The 15,993-nt window shown below is 31.3% G+C and overlaps 3 protein-coding genes across 3 annotated transcripts; 2 read left to right on the forward strand and 1 right to left on the reverse strand.

The window, feature by feature from the left end:
- Nucleotides 1-1,977: 1,977 nt before the first annotated feature.
- Nucleotides 1,978-2,558, reverse strand: LOC129946157 (larval cuticle protein 65Ag1-like). Its single transcript, XM_056056235.1, has 2 exons — nt 2,396-2,558; nt 1,978-2,325 (listed from the first exon to the last, which is right to left on the reverse strand). Exons 1-2 carry the CDS (start codon nt 2,512-2,514, stop codon nt 2,127-2,129), a joined length of 318 nt encoding a protein of 105 aa, XP_055912210.1. The 5' UTR covers nt 2,515-2,558; the 3' UTR covers nt 1,978-2,126.
- A 944-nt stretch (nt 2,559-3,502) lies between these two features.
- LOC129946155 (larval cuticle protein 65Ag1-like) lies at nt 3,503-4,022 on the forward strand. Its single transcript, XM_056056234.1, has 2 exons — nt 3,503-3,671; nt 3,743-4,022. Exons 1-2 carry the CDS (start codon nt 3,553-3,555, stop codon nt 3,939-3,941), a joined length of 318 nt encoding a protein of 105 aa, XP_055912209.1. The 5' UTR covers nt 3,503-3,552; the 3' UTR covers nt 3,942-4,022.
- A 5,812-nt stretch (nt 4,023-9,834) lies between these two features.
- LOC129946944 (larval cuticle protein 65Ag1-like) lies at nt 9,835-10,385 on the forward strand. The gene is made up of 2 exons (XM_056057328.1): nt 9,835-10,023; nt 10,094-10,385. Exons 1-2 carry the CDS (start codon nt 9,905-9,907, stop codon nt 10,290-10,292), a joined length of 318 nt encoding a protein of 105 aa, XP_055913303.1. The 5' UTR covers nt 9,835-9,904; the 3' UTR covers nt 10,293-10,385.
- Nucleotides 10,386-15,993: the final 5,608 nt, after the last annotated feature.

The raw sequence follows: 15,993 nt of genomic DNA on the forward strand, positions 1-15,993 counted from the left end.
GTTTGTCGTTTGTTCTTATTACAAACTTTTATTCCTTTAAAATTTGTAATGCAAATTCAACAATAACATTTACAACTTTTTCATGATATTGTTCTGTGTAGAAATCTTGATTAAAATAAGAAAAATCATGTGAAAACGTAAAATAATCATTAAATTTTTTAATATTTGTTCAGACATGAACAAGAACATTTTGAAGTTAATTTCTACTTTTAAGAATGTTAAATGGTGTGTTAAGAGTTCTGTTTTTTTTACTCAAAACGAATTTGAGAGTGATTAGAATTAAAAGTTAATCGATGAAGAACTAATTCATAAAATTATAATATTTATTCAACAAATATTTTTAAATCAATCGCTTGTATAGAATTGCATCCACAGCATCTGTCGATCAACCAGAACCCACCATTTTAAACCCAGTAGAGAGCTTCGAAAGCTCTCGAACGAAATTTTGGCTGTCAAAAAACGACAGGTGACAGGCAGCCAGCTGTGTTTCGCATTCAGGTTATTTTAGTTCAATTGGATTCATTTGGATTGTAATAAAGCTTAGATTTTAAAAAAGTACTACAAAAAACTATTATTTAGCTTAAGCTCTTCTATTTGTATTTAATATGAATTTATGTTTATTAAATAAAATTTCCCATTGAAAATTTAGAATAAAACAACAACAACTTGTGTGTGCTACTACCAAGTTCATAGGCTGGAGTTATAGCTATTTCACGGGGACCAACCCGATCATCAGACTCCTTTAGTGGTGCTTAATCGCTTTTAATGTTCAATTTAATTTTTGAAGAACTTTTTGCAAGAGCAGGGCTTGAACAAGCGAAATAAAATTTCACTACTGATTTCAATTTAATACAAAAATGCCAGGTATAGAAAACAGGATTTTTTCATAAACGTCAAAAATCTGCGTCAGTACAATCGTCTATCTGCCTGGACAAGATAAGGGACTTTATTTGCAGTCAAAGGCATTCTTTTACCCTAAATTTTGACCATGGAAAATAGTTAATTTTCCAAGTGTCATAAACTTCAAACTCGGAACTTTACTTTATTAACCTCTAGTACTAAGAACACAACTGTCTACAAAAAGCTTCTCAGGCAAGCTACAAGCTCATTTCGACTTGTATTTTGTATGTTCAATCAATATTACTTATTCCTTTTACAATTTGGCAAAGAACTCTTTAAAAAAAAAAACATTAAATGGAATTGAAAAGTTCAGCTTTCTGTTGAATTTAAAAAAAAAAATTAATTAAAAAAGTTGTGTTATTTCAATAACTAAGCTAATATACAAAATTCAATAATTTCTCTTATCTTTTCTTTCTAAAACCTCACTTGAATAAAATGACAGAAAGACGCTGATATTTTCAATTAATAAAGAAAACCACTTTTACCAAAAAGTGAATAGTTCAAGCACTGCTTTTGTAAAACTATGTTCAACATTATTTTTGGTATATTTGATAGTTTTCCATCATTACTTGCATTCATTGTAAAATGTTTTCAAGCTTTGACTTTGAATAGTAACTTAATCTGTCTAAAATCAATTCTACAGAAAACTCATAATTGCGTACTCATGCGATGAAACTAAAAATTACATATATTGTCACTCTTAAGAAGAAGAACTTAAGTTGAAAGCTTTTAAAATGTGAAGCCTTTTAATTTTTAATAATTTAATCTTGTCTTTAATTCCTGTTAAATTATCATCCAATGTTAACCCCCAGAAAGTCTTCGAATCCACAAAAAAAGGACAACACAGTAGAGGAAGACCGCGGATCAAGTGGCGAGCACAATGGAAAGTGCACTCACCCAACTTGGAGCGTGAAACTGGAGACTTCGAGCTAGAAGGAGAAGTTTGTTGGGTGAGGCCCTAGTTCACACAGGACTGCAGCGCCACCTTAAGTAAGTAATGTAAACATCTTGTTCCGATTTAACAATATAAGAAAGAGCTATCCAGAAATAAATCATGAATTCGATACGCAAGAAAACTTATTTAGTTGGAACAATTAAATTTTATTTAACATTAGTTAACAACACTCTTGTCGTGTTTTTCTTCCAAAAGTTTGGAATTGAACACAACTAACAGAAATACACAGGCAGGCAGACTTTTATAGCTTTTCAAATTTTGAAAAAGTTATTTAGGCAACTGGGGCAACTGGCAAATGAGCGGCGCTGGGTTGGAAACCGTTCTCATCGGCGATGTAGTTGACGGTGTAGGTGATACCATCATCTCCGATGTAAGAGAAAGATCCCTTAACTGAGAGAGCTTCGGCTTCAGTTCCGATGTTCTTCAATTGACCTTGTTCAGAGTGAGCCTTACCGTCACTGGTCTCAACACTATATTTTTGAAAAAAGAAACATTTATTAATAATAAATTCAATTGAAACAAAAGTTTTAATTATCTTACGCGAAATCGTATCCTTCAGCACCGACATTGCTGTCTGAGCGGACGATGGAAGCTTCTTGGGCAGCTGGGGCGGCCAAAGCCAAACCGAAAAGGGCAACGAGAACAATGACGAATTTCATGTTGAGGGTGTTTGCTTGTTAACCGGAGGAAACGAAGTGGATGACAAGTGATCGGTGCCGAACTCATTTATAGGTGAAGAGGAATACCCAAAGTCACAAAAATAACAACAAAATTGCAAACCATAATGGATGAATAAAATGGATCAATATTAAAAATGCTAATATAATCTATTCAACCGGTAGGTTGTGGGTACTTACGCATTCTTACTCTTTTCCACGCACTTTTTTGATCAATCAAGTTATCGGCTGTTATCAAGATCAAGACAAAACTTTAATTATGGAAATTATTTTGCAAAATTAATTTTAGACAATTTTGCAAAGCGGTTTAGCTTAAACTGGTACTAAGTAAATATTTATTATTTTTTTAAGAAAATCGTTAACAAAATTGGTAAGTGACACAAGATATAATTAAAAGCCTACAGTTCAGTTCTCATGTATTATAAAAATTATATTTAAATATTACCAAGATCACAAGTACTATAAAATATTTTAAACCTCAAACTTTATGGTATTGAAATATACCTAAATATTATTAATACATATTTTTCGGTATTTTCATTCTGTAAGGTCCAATTTCACATAATTTGTCGGGGTAAGGGGACAAGTACATAAGTAGACTTATTCTTTTTTGTGTTCTTGATTTTTAGTATCCGAAATTATAGAGGCCTTATTATAATACAGATACTGGTTTAGTTTATGATTTTCTTAACAAATGGCTACCACTTTTAATTGGCTCAAGAAGTTTGACGTACAAAACGATCTAAATTTAGATTGAAGCGATTTTGGTATCACGACAAGTTCTGCTATTGATCTATAAAGTGCGTGGAATTAAAAAAGTTAAAATGCGTACCTCCCTACCGGTTGAGAAGATTAAATTAACATTTTTAAATATATTAAATTTTATTCATACTTGTATTGGTATTATGCGTTAGATAATTTTGCGATTTTTGGATATTCCTCTTCACCTATAAATGAGTTCGGCACCGATCACTTGTCATCCACTTCGTTTCCTCCGGTTAACAAGCAAACACCCTCAACATGAAATTCGTCATTGTTCTCGTCGCCCTTTTCGGTTTGGCTTTGGCCGCCCCAGCTGCCCAAGAAGCTTCCATCGTCCGCTCAGACAGCAATGTCGGTGCTGAAGGATACGATTTCGCGTAAGATAATTAAAACTTTTTGTTTCAATTGAATTTATTATTAATAAATGTTTCTTTTTTCAATAATATAGTGTTGAGACCAGTGACGGTAAGGCTCACTCTGAACAAGGTCAATTGAAGAACATCGGAACTGAAGCCGAAGCTCTCTCAGTTAAGGGATCTTTCTCTTACATCGGAGATGATGGTATCACCTACACCGTCAACTACATCGCCGATGAGAACGGTTTCCAACCCAGCGCCGCTCATTTGCCAGTTGCCCCAGTTGCCTAAATAACTTTTTCAAAATTTGAAAAGCTATAAAAGTCTGCCTGCCTGTGTATTTCTGTTTGTTGTGTTCTATTTCAGAATTTTTGGAAGAAAAACACGATAATGATGTTGTTAAAAATGTTAACTAATATGTTTAATTAAAAAAAAATCTCAAACAAAATAAGTTTTTTATTTGTACTGTATTTGTATAACTTAGGTATATTCTTAAAGTGAAAGTCGACGTCCTAGACTTTCGAAGATAATATTGCTGTGGACAATAAAGTATACTTGTACTTTCGTAATATAATTTTTGGTTTCAATCACTTCAAATTATTTGTATATGCATCAAAGAATAATGTTTTTGACATCTGGTGACACACAGATGACAATTTGTTAGGTCAAAATCTGTCAATAAACAATTTGACAATGTTGTAGAATTTTAGTAAAATTTCCGGCAGTTCTCATCTTTTCACTTCATACACAAAATTGTCTTGACAATAAATTTTCAATCATTTTTCCATAATTGTCAAAAATTTTCCGAAAAATTTGTATCTTTTATGAAATACAATACAACTTACAATTTACATACGTGTCAGTATGTAGATTGACGATTGGTACAGCAACTCAGTTACAGTCAAATGTTGACAGTAAAAAGACCTGAAGTGATAAACGATATAATTTTAACTAAATTTGATGATGATTCTCAGTTGAGCCTTCGTGTAATACGTCGCGGGTATTGTCTTGACAAATTTTGTCATTGCATTTTTTCTGACAAACTTTCTACCTATCAATATTTTATGGAATACAAATTTGTCAGACAAGCGTGGCAAAATTGTTGTATTGTCACCTTTCAATTTTTGTGAAAGATCCTGGTAAAATCTTTTGAAAAAAAGAAAGCTTAAGAAAACAAAAACCTACACAAAATAATACTAAAGGTTGGTAAAAATTGAGTTGATTGATTGGACTCAAATATCTATTTAGAAAAACAAAAGCTATACAAAAATATCAAATTAGTAAAAACTGATTTTCGACTCAATTATCTCGAGAATGAACATATTGACTTCAAAATCATTTCATAACATACAATAAGCTTATTTTCTTAAAAAAATTGAATCGGCATTGAAAAGAAACAGGAACCTATATAAAAACAACTAAAAACTGATAAAAATAGTTTTCGACTTAAGTATCTTGAAAACAAAGAACGGTATTGACTTGTAACTTCTTGTTATTAATATTTTGTAAAAATTTTAGAATTATCGAATTACGGTCAAAAATGGGAAGTTATCAGTATTGGTCAAATCGTAGCCTCTTTTAAGCTTAGTTTTAAAACTTGAACATGTAAAAATAGTACAGGGCCCCACAGAGTTTGATGGAGGAAAGGTGGAAATTAGGTAGGAGTGTTGCGTTGGAAAGGAAAAAGTCTTGATATTCTCAGAATGATAAATTTGTGTCCACGCCAACGAAAAATTTCAAGAAACATAAACATTGTATATACAAAAAACGTTTTTGAAATGCTTTTCATTTGTTTAAAAAACATTTTAAAAACTTTTTAAAAGCATTTCAGCAATTTTTTTGATTGGTTTTTATATATTTTTGGTGTGGACGCTTTGAAAAATATCTGACTTGTTTCTTTGTATCCCATTTTTGTATCTAATGTTTTAACTTCCCATAGGAAGTTATTGTAATGGGTCCGATTTGTCAAATTGAAAATTTTGACATTTCTCGACGTTTCAAGGTCCCTAGAGTCGAAATAAAAGATTTTTAGAAAGATGTCTGTGCGTGCGTGTGTACGTACGTTTGTACGTCCGTACGTCCGTACGTCCGTACGTTCGCGACGTTTTTTTCGTGGTCCATAGCTCAAGAACCAGAAGAGATATCGACTTCAAATAAATTTTGTTATACAGATAATAAGGCAGAAAGATGCAGAAAGGACTTTCAGGAAAATTGCGTGGGTGGTTTTTTTACTATAGCAGTTTGAAAAAAAGGTGAAAATTTTGGTTAACCCTAAATATCTTACGAACCAAAAACGCTAGAGACTTGAATTAAATTTTACATAATATATTGTAACGTGATACCAAACAGGTATATTTTTTGAAAAAAATCAATATAACGGTTTTTTTTTTAAATCAATAAAACTGAAAAAAAAAAATTGTCACCTCCAAAATTTTACGACTGAAATATAATTTTATCTCTAAAACAATTTTGTGCAACGAAGAATAATGTTTTTGACATCTGATAAAATTTTGAGAAAAATCTAATTGACAGTTTTTTTATAAAAAATAAAAATCTAAAAAAAAATATTACTCGAAGTTCGTAAAAATTGAATATCGATTCAAATATCTTTTCAAAAACTTGAAATTAAGGCTTCAATTTTATTTTAGCTTATAAGAAATATTGTTTTCAACATTCTGAAAAATTTTGAGAAAAATCGAATTGACAGTTTTTTTTACAAAAAATAAAAACCTAAAAAAAATTTATAAAAGTTGGTAAAAATTGATTTTCGACTCGAATATCTTTTCAAAACTTTGAGATATTGGCTTTAATTTACTTTTATCTTTCAAAAAATCTTGTTGTCAACATTCAGTTAAAGTTTGAAAAAAATCGAATTGACAGTTTTTTTACAAAAAATAAAAACCTAAAAAAAAATTATAAAAATTGGTAAAAATTGATTTTCGACTCAAATATCTTTTCAAAACTTTGAGATATTGGCTTTAGTTATCTTTTATCTTTCAAAAAATCTTGTTGTCAACATACTATTAAAGTTTGAAAAAAATTGAATTGACAGTTTTTTTACAAAAAATAAAAACCTAAAAAAAAATAATTTATAAAAGTTGGTAAAAATTTACTTTCGGCTCAAATAGCTTTTCAAAACTTAAAAATATTGGCTTGAAACTTATTTTATTTCACAGAAAATATTGTTTTCGATATTCAGTAATTTTTATATAAAAATCCAACAGTCCCTTTTTTCATATAAAAAATAAAATCTACAAAAAGAGTACGCAAATTTGGTAAAAATTGATACGAGTACATAAAGACAAACTTTTAAGCAAGACAAATCGACAGACGGGATGGGAAGTTATCAGTGTGGGTCGCATCCCAGCCTCTTTTTTTTTTTTGATTTTTTATCTTCCTCATCCTTTGGACAAAGCATCGGCTTTTTTAAATTTTGGCCAAGTGGATCCCAAAATACTTTTTTATTGCATACAATTTTATCAATGGGATAAAATTCTTGTTGGTCCACACTTTTGCTACATTTTATTTCTATATTTATCGCCACTCACTGTCTACCCATTTACAAACGGTTTTGTGAATTAATGTCCCACTTTTTTAATTAATTCTAAATACATTTCTTATACTTTTACAAACTTCAACATTTTCGATAAGCTCTAAGAGGGTTATTTCTAGTTAATACGTTTTTAATTTGGCATGAATTGTTTAAAAAATTAGTTTTTCCTGACAAAGCTCGGAGTCCGTAAAAAAGAAAAATAAGTTTTAGGCCTTAAGCTTTACACGATTTTAAGATCAACCAATTTGGTGAGATTTTTCCCAAAACGTTTCAAACAATTTTCTATTAACGCTCTCAATTTTAATTCTAAAAAAAAATGAAACAAATTTTCTATAAAAAATTAGGCAACCAATTTTCTTTCATATTTTCAATTAATAGGATGTTTTTTCAAACAACTTCATTCAATTTTTAATTGGTAGAAAGGTTTTGAGCAGGAAACAACAACAAAAGAATTTGAAAAATACTAACATCGAAAAAATTAAGAAGTCATTGTTTGGAAAAATATCTTAAAAGAACTTTTGCAAACAAAATGTTGAAATGCATTGGACGCATAATCAAATTCTACAAGAAAGCCGTTTTTAAAATTGTCTTCCAATGGTAGACTACCAATTTGTTTGTTTTCTAAGCTTCTCAAAGAAGAAAGTAAATAATTGTCGGCAATTGTTATTTGATTTTCCACCAAAAATGTGTCTAATAAAGAGGTTATCCAATTTGCGGTTTTAAAAGTATATGGCTGGAATTTGACATCTATCAAGTTAATTCAATTTTTTTAGTTGAAAGTCTGACATTTGTAAAAATGGATAACTTAACTATTGCACAACGCATACAAATTGTTAAAACCTACTACAAAAATGGTGTTTCTGCCACAAGCACATATCGTTTATGAGGGGATCATGGTTTACATAATCGTCCAACTTCGGAAGCAATTGGCAAAATTGTGAAGAAATTTAAAGAGATTGGATTGGCTACAGATATTGTAAGGCCGTACATCATCGTTTCCTTCGTACCATGGAAAATATCTCTGCTGTAAGTGAAAGTGTTGCCGAAGACCCGAATGTGTCGATTCCTCGTTTCTTATGACATATTATGGCTTATTTTGCATTTGGGTCTATATCTTCATCCATACAAGTACAGCGCCCAACACAACTGAAGCCAGCTGACCGTTTACAACGTCGTAGATACGTCGAATGGGTGCTTGAAGAACGGACGGTGGACGACGCTATTTCAAACAAAATGTTTGTGTGCGACGAAGAACATTTCTCACTCGGTCGATGTAAAATAAAAAAATTTGTCGAGTTTGGGATTCTGAGAATCCTTTAGTAATTGAAAAGAGGCTATAATATCTACAAAATATCATTGTTTTGTGCGCTCTTTGGTCCGAACGTGTGATTGGACCTTACTTCTTCGAAAACGACCGACGATGGAACGACTGTCACCGTCAATTCGAAACGTTTTGGTCATATGATAATCGACTTTTTTTAATACTATTGAAGAATACGACTTGGGCAATATGTGATTTTAACAAGACGGTGCAACATGCCACACAACTCGTGCGAATATGGATTTATTGCAAGAGACATCGTGGTGATATCAACTAGCCCCAATGATCATGCAATTTGACAGTGTTTATGCAGACAAACCCTCATTCTTTGAGCACTTCAAAACCAACATTCATCAAGTTATGACTGAGATACCACCCATTATGTGTCAAAAAGTGATCGAAAATCACCTTAAAACAATCGATGTTTGCAATGACTCGCGTGGTGGTCATTTGAATGATTCAGTGTTTCACACATAATAATATCATAAAAAAGTACTATATATGTTTTTTATTTACGTTTACTTTTGAAACCGCAAAACGGATATTCTATCTTACTTTTAAAAATTTCTAGGTTTCACTATTGTGAATCATACATTATAAAATGGGAGCACTGATGCAAAAGCAATCTTAATCATTAAAAAATACAGGACAGTTTAGGAGAGCTCTATTAAATTTTCGAATTTTTGCATTAACTAAGCTGATTCATTTTCTGTTTAATTCTCTGAAGTTTTTTTTCCTTTAATATTCAAACAAAATCGAAGCAAAAAGTATAATTACCTATTTTAAATCAAACTTGTTGCTTTTTTAAAAGTAGGCTTAATTGAATTGCTTTTTATGTTTGTAATTTTCTTGAAACTAAATCATTTTTATTTTCTATTTTGATGGACATCAAAGAAGTTTTGTATTAATGTCATATTTTATCTAAAGTTTATTAAAATTTAAAAACAATTAAAAAACTGAAGGTACAACAAATAAAAACCTTAACTTCCTAAAAAAGACGACGATAAAATTCTCAACAAGTTCCCGCACTGGTTTTCCGAATAGCAACACAAGTTCAATAGAAGTTGATCTTCTTTTAGCCGCATATAATAAACCACCACGCACACCAATAGGGTGCGTGTGCGTTTGATTTTTACGAGTATGGTTAAAACAAAAAAAAAATTGCGTAGACCTATCAATACAAAATTTTTGGCTTATTAGCATTTTATATTGTGTTTTTTTAGATTCTGAACGAATTTAAAATATAATCAGGTTTTAATAGATTGACCACAAAATTTTGGTCAGCTATAAATTGTAACGAATCCAAAGAGTTAGCATCCACTAAGTTTTCAGTTTTCTTACAGTTAACAACTAGTAAAACAACACAAAACCAATATCATCATGAAATTCGTTATTGTTCTCGTCGCCCTTTTCGGTTTGGCTTTGGCCGCCCCAGCTGCCCAAGAAGCTTCCATCGTCCGTTCAGACAGCAATGTCGGTGCTGAAGGATACGATTTCGCGTAAGATAATTAAAATTTTTGTTTCAATTGAATTTATTATTAATAAATTTTTCTTTTTTCAAAAATATAGTGTTGAGACCAGTGACGGTAAGGCTCACTCTGAACAAGGTCAATTGAAGAACATCGGAACTGAAGCCGAAGCTCTCTCAGTTAAGGGATCTTTCTCTTACATCGGAGATGATGGTATCACCTACACCGTCAACTACATCGCCGATGAGAACGGTTTCCAACCCAGCGCCGCTCATTTGCCCGTTGCCCCAGTTGCTTAAGTGATCTAACTTTTTATGTGACCTAAAGTAAAGATGATATTGTTTGTTGTTAATTATTGCGAAAAAATATAAAAAAAAATATTCAAGTAAAAACATTTCTTTTATTAATTTCCCGCCCAACTGATATCTACGAACTTTTAGCCCTAAATTTCCAAAGACATTTCCTGGTTTAACACAATGGATAAGGACTATGTATATCCATAGAAGGAGCAGGTAGTTGGAATAATATTTGATTTGAAATTTAAGCAACATTAACCCCAACTATCAGTCTACAACTTCAACTATTTCGCTACAAGTCGTTGCTATATTTTGACATTGCAGTGGACAGTTATATGAAAAGACGCCTTTGAGGACTTTTCCAATAATGGCATTTCGTACTTCATAAAATACAATCAAGTCTTCGGTTTCCATATCATCCGATTCAGGCCACAAGAAGTTGATGATCAGCGACCTAAGCGATCGGAGTTGACGGTAAAGGCCTGGCCAGAATCATTTTATAGGAAGTACGGGCCGTTGACACGTCCATCCCAATATTCACACCAAACAGTAGCTTTATTTCAATGCTTTGGCAAAAAGTCAATCTCGCATTTATAAGTGTACTCCGAATCCCGGAAATTGTGCTTTTTCACCCTCACATTAATTCTAAAATGAGCTTCATTGCTAAAGACAATTTTTTGACAAAAAATTCGGATCAACTTCCAACTGCTCCAAAATCCAATTAGCTAGCACAGGAATCTGCGTTTGCTCCTTTGCTTTCACCTCCTGGATTTGTAAGTTACGACTCAAAATTCACATTGTTGTGGGCTGTGACAGGCCCAGTATACTTGTGAGCGATGCGGAAATGACTGCCTAGGATTCCGCTTGACACTTTCACCGAGAGCGGTGATTTACCTGCGTTTGGTTGAGGTGCGGGTATTGGCTGATTGTACACTGAGCCAATGGACTTAAAATTGGCCTCCAAACGTTAAATAGTCGACTTGGAGGGAGGATTATGTATACAACAAAAAGGGCGCAACGTGCGTATCGTTGTTACTAGAGAAACCTCATTTGGATAATAAAGTTTTATCATTTGTACCTCTTGTTCGAAGCTGTAACTTGCCTTGATGATTTGTCTTTAATAACTAATTTAAAAAAGATTATCTTGACAAAAAGTTTAAGAAACAATACGAATGCCACGAGCTGCCAAAATCAACCCAGCTCTATTTTAAAACACTATACAAAGTGTAATACGTTCTTTAAATCAATTTCAATATTTTGTATCAATATTCATCTTCTTCTTATTTTATTATATTATTTTCATTGAAAAAAAACAAACAAAAGTTTAAGGCTAAAAGACATAAAACAAACATTAAAAGGTCAAATTTGCTTTGATTTCTTTCAATAAACTCAAGTTGATCTTGGAATACGTGGGGGTCAAAGTCAAAGCAACATAAAAGAAGCAAACAAGCACGTCTCGACTTATGAATGAAAATGCTAGAAAAATAACGAAAATAAAAAGAACGTATTAAAATGTGATGTTAAAATGAATGAAAATCGTGTTGTATGATGCTTAATCATTTTTTAAATCGCATGGTTCACGTTTAAAGAATTAGAATAAAATTTATCAATTCTAAATGCCATACTAATACGTATTAGTCAGATGTACATCAAAATAGTTGATGTGTTTAAACTGTGTGACGGTCGTATGCACTTGCAACAAAATTTTTAGTCTGGTTAACAAAATAATTTTATTTTGAACAAAAGAAAATCCTTGGTCTTGTATAACAGTGCTTATATTTTTTTCCTAAAAAGCATTTAAATTTGTTCAGATTTCAGGAAAAGTAGGATTTGGAAGAGATATTACCACGGGCAGATTGAAATAGTGTTTTATCAGAATTCTGCATGATAAAAATTCTGAATAGTACTGTTTAGTCAGAATTCTGCTTGTCTTAAATTCTGTATTTCAAAACACTGTAAGCCTAGAATACTGTACACCAAAATGCTGTGTGCATAAAACACTTCTCCTTACCAAATTCTGTAACCTTACAATGTGTGCTTTTGATATGATTTTTTAAATAGGAGTAACTCTTTATGTCAATTTAATTCTGGTGTACCTCAAGGAAGTCACCTTGGTCCATCGTTGTTTATTTTATGTATTAATGATTTGCCTTTTATTTTAAATAATTCTATACCGCTGATCTATGCAGATTATGTTAAAATTGTTCGAATTATTAACTCCATCACGGATTGTAAAGAGCTTCAAGAAGATATAAATCAGTTCGGGGAATGTTGCAATAAAAATTATTTGATTGAATTACGTTAATTAAAAAAAAATTAATATAATGCTACTGTCTTTAAATGTTTTTCAAATAAGAGTTAATGAAAAACTGTTGCTATACCATATTCTCATAGATGTTTAGTTGTGAGACCTGTTTTGATTTTCAGACCATTTACAGCATTTTGAAAGTACAAAATTTTGACATTTAGTATTTTGACCCATACCATCTGAAAAATATACATTTTTAAAATCGTAAATTGTCAAATTCTATTGGCGGTGCTTACATTGGAATCTTTTTTTTCGTGAACATTATAAGGTCTTCTCACTCCTACTTTAGTATCTGAATTTAAGACTATATAAAAGTTAAACTTTTCAATAGAAACTTAACAAGACCAGACAAATGCCAAGAGGACTGATAACACCATTTAGAAATTTAAGACTAAGAAGCCATAACATAACAAGCCATCTTGGATGAACCAGTGGATATTTAAATCACTTTTTTCAACGAACCACCAATAGGTTTTTTTTGTTTGAATTGAATTTGCTCTAAAATTTACTTTTTTATTTTTTCTATAGGTCTTGAACATTACAAGATAATAACTAAGTTAATTTGAAGTGGCTGTACGGGATGGAATAGGACAAACCCAGGCTAGTTGTTGGAACATTATTATACCACATTAATCTTAAGTCCTTGTTCTGAGCTCAATAAAACCAATTGAAATGTCTTAAAAAACGTGAATTCTCCTAAAAAGGTCTTTCGTTTTGAGCTAAAGCAGGGCATAAAAAGAGAAGACAAAAAACTGTTTCTATCTCTTCCTGGTCCATACAGGTTATGCAAAAAACTTTTGAGAATACGACTTGGCGCGTGGCGTGTTTTTCCTTTAGGCAGTGTCCGATTATGACACTGATAACCGAGCTTATATCCAATTTGCTTAGAGATATCAAGCACCTTGAAATGTTTAAATCTAGAACATTCCAGATAGAAGAACCATCCAACACCTTTTTAACGACACCATTCCACGCGAGGTGCCAATGCATCCAAATAAAGTTAATGTTTGCCATGGATTTCAGACTGGAGGCGTCCTGGGTGTGGAAATGATGCCGGTCAGGCCATAAGCATTTTCAATAAATGTTCAGTTTGGGTACAAAAAAGAAGCGGGGATGCGATGCACACTGATAACTTCCCATTCCGTCTATCGATTTGTCTTGCTTAAACGTTTGTAGATTTTCGTGTTTTGTTAAAAAAGTTGTCAGTTGAATTATTCTTAAAATTTTTAAATTACCAACAATATTTTAATTTCAAAATTTATTTTTGTTAACGAAATTTTTAGTCGAAACCAGTTTTGACCAATTTTAGTAGCATTTCTTAAAAAAAATGTATATCTTATATAAAGAAATGCAAATTAGATTAATAAAATTAATTTGAAGTCAATATCTTCTATTGTTCACGATATTTCGAGAACCGAACATCAATTTTTACCAAATGTTCTTACAATTTTTTGTAGATTTCATTTTTTATGACAAAAAAAAGACTGTTGGATTCTTATAAAAAAAGTACTGAATGTTGAAAATAATATTTTCTGTGAGATAAAATTAGATATTTGAGTCGAAAGTAAAATTTTACCCAGTTTTAGTATTGTTTTTTATTTTTTTGTAGAAGAACTGAAGATTCGAATTTTCCCAAAATGTTACTGAATTTTGACAAAAATATTTTTTAAAAGATAAAATTAGTTTAAAGCCAATATCTTAAAGTTTTGAAAAAAAAATTCAAGTCCAAATTCAATTTTTATCTACTTTTATTAATTTTTGTTTGTATGTTTTTTTTTTTTTGTAAAAAAAATTGTCGATTTGATTTTTCTCAAAATTTGACCAGATGTTGCAAACGTTAATCTTTGTTGTATAAAATTGTTTTGGAGATAAAATCATTTTTTGTTCGTAAAATTTTCGAGGTGATAAATATTTTTTTCGGTTAATTGGATTTTTCCAAAAATATATTTGTTTTGTATTACGTAACAATATGTGATATAAAATTAAATTCAAGTTTCTACCATTTTTGGTTCATGAAATATTTAGTGTTAACTAAAATTTTCACTTTTTTTTAAATTGCTGTGGTTGAAAAACCATCCACTCAATTTTTTTCAGAGTCCTTTTTGGATCTTTCTGCAATATTATCTGCATAACACAATTCATTTGAAATCGCTATATACTGGTTCTTTAGCTATTGACGACGATAAAAACTTCGCAAATTCACGGACGTATATACGCACGCTCGCACAGACATCTCTTTAAAATTATTTTATTTCAACTCAAGGGACCTTCAAACGTCGAAAAATTTCAAAATTTTAATTCGACAAATCAGACCGCTTACAATAACTTCCTATGGGAAGTTAAAAATATTTTCAAGTTTCATAATTACATTTCTGTTAATTTAACATGTTTTTATTAAGATTAAGTATTAACGAAGCGAAAATATTGTGCCCAAAAAGACGGGGTTAAACTTTTTCGATTGAGGTATAATTAAGCATTATAGAAAAAATCCATTTCAACTATGCCTAAGACTTTCAAATAATTGTTGTTGTCACCATTCTCAGTATTTTGGCAGTCACATAGCATAAGCTATTAAAGAATTTTTTGAAAATGCACTCATTTGAAAAACACGGTTTTTAAATTGGACTATTTTTTCGATATAATTTTTGGTGCCTCACTCCACTTTAGTTTAGTTTAATTTATTTTTAAATAAATTTGTCGTCAGAAAAAAAACTTTGACAAAGCTGAAAATAAAACTTTGCTCAAGAAATCTAACCGCACGAGCCAAATGTGTGGAATCTAAGCTCTGATGTACTAATTGGTAAAAGGATTGATAACTTCATTTAGGAATTTTGGACTAAGGAGCCATAACAAGCCATCCTAGATGAACCAGTGGTTATTTAAATTGCTTTCTTTAACAACTTTTATCTCAAAAATATTCTATAAAATTGTTTTTTTCATTTGATTAAATTATTTTGATAACTTGTGGCAATCATATTGTTCTTAAACGACAAGTCATCTTGACAAGTTTTCAACGGCATCACTTCGATCTTCTTTGAAAATGATTCTTTTTCTTCATCGTCAATGCTACTGGACGACGCACGTGAATTGGCCACCAAGTTCGTGTGATTTGAACTCTTTCGAATTTTTCTGGCAAGGCTTTTTTATATCAAAGGTCGATGCGAATAAGCCACAGATCACCTAGGCCCTAAAAGACGACATAATCAATGCCATTGGTTAAAATCAGTCTGATTTATGAGCAAAATTAATCGAAAACTTGACTTTTCGAATATTTCACACATAGTGTCATTGAGAGGATCATTAAATAAAGTTATATCTCATATACAACTTGTTTAATGGAAAATGCGTATTAGCTGTATTTATTTTCATATGCCATGCTGAGTACTCAATAATGAT

This window comes from Eupeodes corollae, chromosome 2 (genome assembly GCF_945859685.1).
Source record: "Eupeodes corollae chromosome 2, idEupCoro1.1, whole genome shotgun sequence".
In the NCBI taxonomy this organism is placed as follows: domain Eukaryota; kingdom Metazoa; phylum Arthropoda; class Insecta; order Diptera; family Syrphidae; genus Eupeodes; species Eupeodes corollae.